The sequence below is a fragment of the Chrysochloris asiatica genome, unplaced genomic scaffold (genome assembly GCF_000296735.1).
Source record: "Chrysochloris asiatica unplaced genomic scaffold, ChrAsi1.0 scaffold00116, whole genome shotgun sequence".
In the NCBI taxonomy this organism is placed as follows: Eukaryota; Metazoa; Chordata; class Mammalia; order Afrosoricida; family Chrysochloridae; genus Chrysochloris; species Chrysochloris asiatica.
In genome coordinates, this window is record NW_006408634.1 from 1459013 (window position 1) to 1464427 (window position 5415).

General features: G+C 49.8%; 1 protein-coding gene across 1 annotated transcript in view; it reads left to right on the top strand.

Moving 5' to 3' along the window:
- SBK2 (SH3 domain binding kinase family, member 2) overlaps positions 1-4885 on the top strand; it is a 10999-nt gene extending 6114 nt beyond the window's left edge. The window contains exons 2-3 of the mRNA XM_006868288.1: positions 2169-2371; positions 4313-4885. Of these exons, the coding sequence (XP_006868350.1) occupies positions 2169-2371; positions 4313-4885 (776 nt within the window). The remainder of the gene's footprint in view (positions 1-2168; positions 2372-4312) is intronic.
- The last annotated feature ends 530 nt before the right edge of the window (positions 4886-5415 follow it).

Consider the following 5415-nt stretch of genomic DNA (forward strand, 5'->3'; position numbering starts at 1 on the left):
GCTTTGCAGTCTGGCGCATTAACCCACAGCGCCACACGCGGAGTCAATTCCAACACATAGCGACCCCACGTGACAGAGTAGAATTGTCCCCACAGAGTTTCTTAGGCATACCTTGGTTTACTGCGCTTCACAGAGATTGTCTTACAAACTGAAGGTCTGTGACACCCCACATCCAGCAAGTCCAGCAACATGTGCCCACGTTGTGTCTCTGGGTCACAATTTGGACATTCTCACAATATTTCAAACTTTTTCATAATGCTATTTATTATACATGTAGGATTAGCACTGAACTGTGAACTACAAGGTCGGCAGTTCAAAACCCACCAGCTACTTGTTGCTATGAGTCAGAACTGACTCGATATCACTGAACAATTACAACAGTTGCACATGTAATAAATTTGTTGTTGTTAAGAGCTATCGAGTCGGTTCTGACTCATAGCAACACTGTATAGGGTTTCTGAGGAGAGGCTGGTGGATTTGAACCGCCAACCTTGAGGTTAGCAGTTTTTCAGTGTTTATTTTACATTGCCACACCAAGACTCGGCTTAATGGACTACTCAAACCCAAAACCGACCCACGAGCAGCTAGCCAATTATGACCCCATAAAGGGGCTGCTGGGTTTGAACCACCAACACCATGTCTAACCCACAGGGCCACCAGGGTTTCTTTTTCTAGTGTGACCTCATGTTAACTGGTAGCATCTGCAGAGACCCTGCTTCTAAATAAAGTCATTGTTACAACAAACCGAGGAACACCCATGGTTGCCAGAAAAGAAGGAAATTTCGGATTGGTCGAACCCGGGCTGAGGTAGCAAAACCAGAAGAAGCTCAAATTTCTAAAATTTGGGTGAAAAGAAACAATATCCAGAGCAGAAAAAATTATGAGTCAAAGTCCTGGGGTGGGCGAGAACTCTCTCGGGAGTCCGATTTGTGACATCGTAGACGTTGGGGAGACAGCAGGATGACACACAGTTCAAGTGGTGTGGTTGGCCGCCACCTTTGAGCCGGGCACCATTGTTTCTCACTCTGAGGGAAAGAGACTTGATTGCTATGCAGCAGGCATGATGCTCTTAGAGGGAAATTCAGTCTCTGAAAATTTCCCCATTTCTGTTATTGCTCCAGTTCACCTAAGTTTCAAAAATTCATATCTGCTTCCATGTCACTTCCTCAACCATGATTGAACGGGCTCAAAGCTCTGCAAGAAAGGGTCTTCCCCTAGATGCTTCTGAAAGAGCATGGCTGACTGACACTTTGATTTGCACTCACAGTACCAGAGTATGGGTGAAACTCAGAATTGGGTTAGGGCACAGCCTCCACTGATATGGCCTGATGAACATAAAGGAAACTCTATCCCCAAACAGAATCACATCCCCAGGTATGTTGTTGTTGTTAAGGGCCATCAAGTCGGTTCCAACTCATAGCGAGCCAATCACAACACATCGGAATACTGCCTGGTCTTGGCCATTCTCACAATCTTTGCTGCGGTTGAGCCCATTGTTAATGCCATTGGTATCAATCCATCTCATTGAGGGTCTTCCTCTTTTCATTGACTCTACTTTACCAAGCATGATGTTCTCCCACAAGGTCTGGGCCTTCCTGATCACATGTCCAAAGTATGTGAGACAAAGTCTCCCCATCTTCACTTCTAAGGACCCTTCATTCGTGCTTTTGGCAGTCCACGGGATATTCAATACTCTTCACCAACACCACAATTCAGAAGCTCTTCCTTACTCTATGCCTGGCTCTCACATGCATGTGTGATGATTGAAGACACCAGGGTTTGTTGGGTCAGGCACATCTTAGCCCTCAAATCGCATCTTGATTGTTGTTAATTGCCTTCAAGTGTATTCCAACACATGGTATTTTCAGGGGTACATCCCCAGGTCTGTCTTGCAGTGCAACTCTGGATGAGTTGGAACCGCCAACCTTTTGATTAGTAGTTGGGTACTAAGCTGTGTGTGCCATGCAGAGACTCCTATCCACAGGTAAAAGGTGAGGAGTCCAACACACAGTTTGTGGACATACAATTCAATCCATGGGCATATCTGGGTCTGAGGGTTAGGGCAGGACTTCAGCCTGTCTGTCTGGGGGACACAATTCAATCCCTAACAGTGACCCATGTGACCCCTCGGCTCTCAACCTCTCCCTCCTGCTGCCTGCTCCTTCCAGGTACACCCATGGCACTGAAGCAGCTCCCAAAGACCTCCACCTCTCTCCGTGGCTTCCTGTATGAGTTCTGTGTGGGTCTCTCGCTGGGTGCACATTCCTCCATCGTGACCACCTATGGTATCGGCATCGAGTCAGCCAACTCGTACAGCTTCCTGACAGAGCCCGTTCTGCACGGGGACCTCATCACCTTCATCCAGCCCAAGGTGGGTAGATGGATCCTGGGCTACCTCAGAGAGCCTCACCAGGGCCTCACAGAAATCTGCCTGGGCCTCATGGCTGGATGTTGCAAAGCAGTTTAAGGTTGACTAAAGTTTGGTGGTTCAAGCTCACCCAGAGGGTACCACGGAAGAAAGATCTGGTGATCTTTCTGTAAAGATTTCCATTACCGTCGAATTGATTCTTACTCATGTTGCTGTTGATAAATGCTATACCGTCCAGTTGGCACTGATTCATATCAACCTGTATCGGGTTTCTGGGGAGCAGCTGTTGAGTTTGAACTGCCAACCCTGTGGTTCACAGCCAGCAGTTACTCTACAGCATCACATCGGGATCTCTTTTAACTCGTATCATCCCTATATAGGAGTCCTGGTGTGGCACTGTAGGATAAGCACTGGACTGCAAACTGCAAGGTCAGTATACAAACACGCCCACTCCTCAGAAACCCTATGCAGGGTTGTAAGAGTCAGAACCGACCCCACAGCACTTCACAACTTCAGCAACCCTATAGAACAGACGAGAATTGCTCCATAGGCTTTCCAAGGCTCCATAGGATAAGAACTGGACCATGAACCACAAAGTTGGTGGTTCAAGCCCACCAGCTGCTCCATGGGAGAAAGATGAGGTTTTCTGCTCCCGAAAAAGATTTAAAACCTCAGAAACCCTATACAGGGTCATTATGAGTTAAAATTGACTCTGTGGCACTTAACAACAATAATCTTTAGAAATGCAGACAGCCACATCTTTCTCCCGAGGAGTGGTTGTTGGTTGGAACTGAACCAGCAATCTTTCAGTAAGCAAGCAAGCACGGTGTCACCAGGGGTCCTTTTAGGGAAATTAAACCCCAAACCCAAACCTAATTCTATAGGACACAGTAGAACTACTCCATACGAATTTTTTTTCTGCCAAAATTTATAACATCATTCACGAGCCATACAAAATTATCCACTTACAAATTAGCCTACTGTATTTAGTCAAATATTTAATTAACTGATGCGGCCCTGCGGGTTAATGCACTGGACTGCAACATCATTTTGAATTTTGAATTACAGGGTTTTGAACCCTCTACAGGGTTGCTATGAGTCAGAACCTACTCATTTAACAACATCACATGATGATGGCTGACGTCCTGGTGAGGCACTGTAGGATAAGCACAGGACCTCAAGGTTGGTTTGAATCACAAAGGTCGGTGGTTCAAACTCACCACCCACTCCTTGGAAAGTCTATACAGTGTCACTATGAGTTGGAACTGATTGGACAACACTCAACAACAACAACTTATAAAATTGAACTTCATTGTGGGCTCACCAAGCCTCATGGACTCCCACTAGGCCCCACTGTAGGGCGCTGGACCTCATGTGCCCCCACCAGGCCCCAGGGGGGCAGGGGAGCCCAGTTGGGTTGGCAGTTCAAGAATCACATTAGGTTTCATTGTAGCAATCTTTCTGAGGGCCTTAAATTTTCACGGCTCAGTGGTTAAAGCATTTAGCTGTTAACTGGAAGGTCAGCAGTTCAAACCCACCTGGTGCTCTGCAGAAGACTGTGGCAGTGGGCTTCATTATAGAAGATCGCCTTAGAAACACTGTGGGACAGTTCTCCTCTGTCCTGTGCGTTGGCTGCGAGCCTGAATGCACTGGAAGGCAGTAGTTTGTCTTTTGTTCTGGAAGCTTCGGTGGTGACATGGTTGAATGCTTGCCTGCTAACCACCCAAAGGTGGGCAGTCTGACTCCATCAAGCAGTCCCCAGGGGGAGAGATGAGGAGGTCTGAAGTCTGAGGCAGTTCAACTCCGCCCTCCAGCGAGGGTGGCAGTGGGATTCTCCCTGGGTCTCCCCAGAAATGCTTCCTTGGATTGAGAAGTTCTTTTTTCTCAGTGCCCCTCCAGCTTTGGGGGCAGGTGGAGGGACCACTAACAGCTTCATCCCCACAGGTGGGTCTCGCGGAGCCGGCAGTCCAGCGCTGTGCAGCTCAGCTGGCCTCGGCCCTAGAACACATCCACTCCCACGGCCTGGTGTACCGAGACCTGAAGCCGGAGAACGTGCTGGTGTGCGACCCCTCCTGCCAGCACGTCAAGTTAACCGACTTCGGCCACACGCGGCCCCGCGGGACCCTGCTCCGCCTGGCCGGGCCGCCCATCCCCTACACAGCCCCCGAGCTCTGCGCCCCGCCGCCCCTTCCCGAGGGGCTGCCCATCCAGCCCGCCCTGGACGCCTGGGCTCTGGGCGTTCTGCTTTTCTGCCTCCTCACTGGCTACTTCCCGTGGGACCAGCCCCTGGAGGAGGCAGACCCCTTCTACGGGGACTTCCTCGTCTGGCAGGCGTCGGGGGAGCCCCAGGACCGGCCGCAGCCCTGGTTCGGCCTGACCCCCGTAGCCGACGCAATGCTGTGGGGGCTGCTGGACCCTCATCCCCGAAAGAGGCAGCCCGTGAGCTCTGTCAGGGGCTACCTGGGCCAGTCCTGGAGGCAGCAGGAGGGAACTGGGGAAGAGGGGGACAGGGAGTGAGCAGGGCTGGGAGAGGAGACAGGTGGGGAGAAACGCAGAAAGGGGCGCTGGTCCTGCCTTCCGAGGTCTGTCTCCTCAGGGTTGCTCTGCTCTGGTGGTCTTTACTTTCTCTTTCGCTTCTTTTCATTGCTGTCTGTTAATATTTTCCACCTCCCTGTCATTCTTAGAAGCTCTGGTGGCACCATGGTTAAGTGGTTGACTGCTAACCCAAAGGTCAGCAGTTCAAACCCAACAGCGGTTCTGTAGGAGAGAGATGTGGTCACCTACTTCCATAAAGGTGACGCCCTTGGAAACCCTATAGAGACAGTTCTATTCTGTGAGGGGAATCCACTCCTCAGTAGGGTCTTTTTGAGTTTTGTCACCCCGATTTACAGCAGGATTTTGTTCAGATGACTCGACTCTGACGTCAGTCAGTTTTGCTTTGTTTCTGTGTTCTAGTTTTCATTATGATTGCCATTGTTGTACGGCCAGAAGTCATTACATTCTTTGTGTGACCATCTGAGAACATTACCATCAGTAAACTACATGCT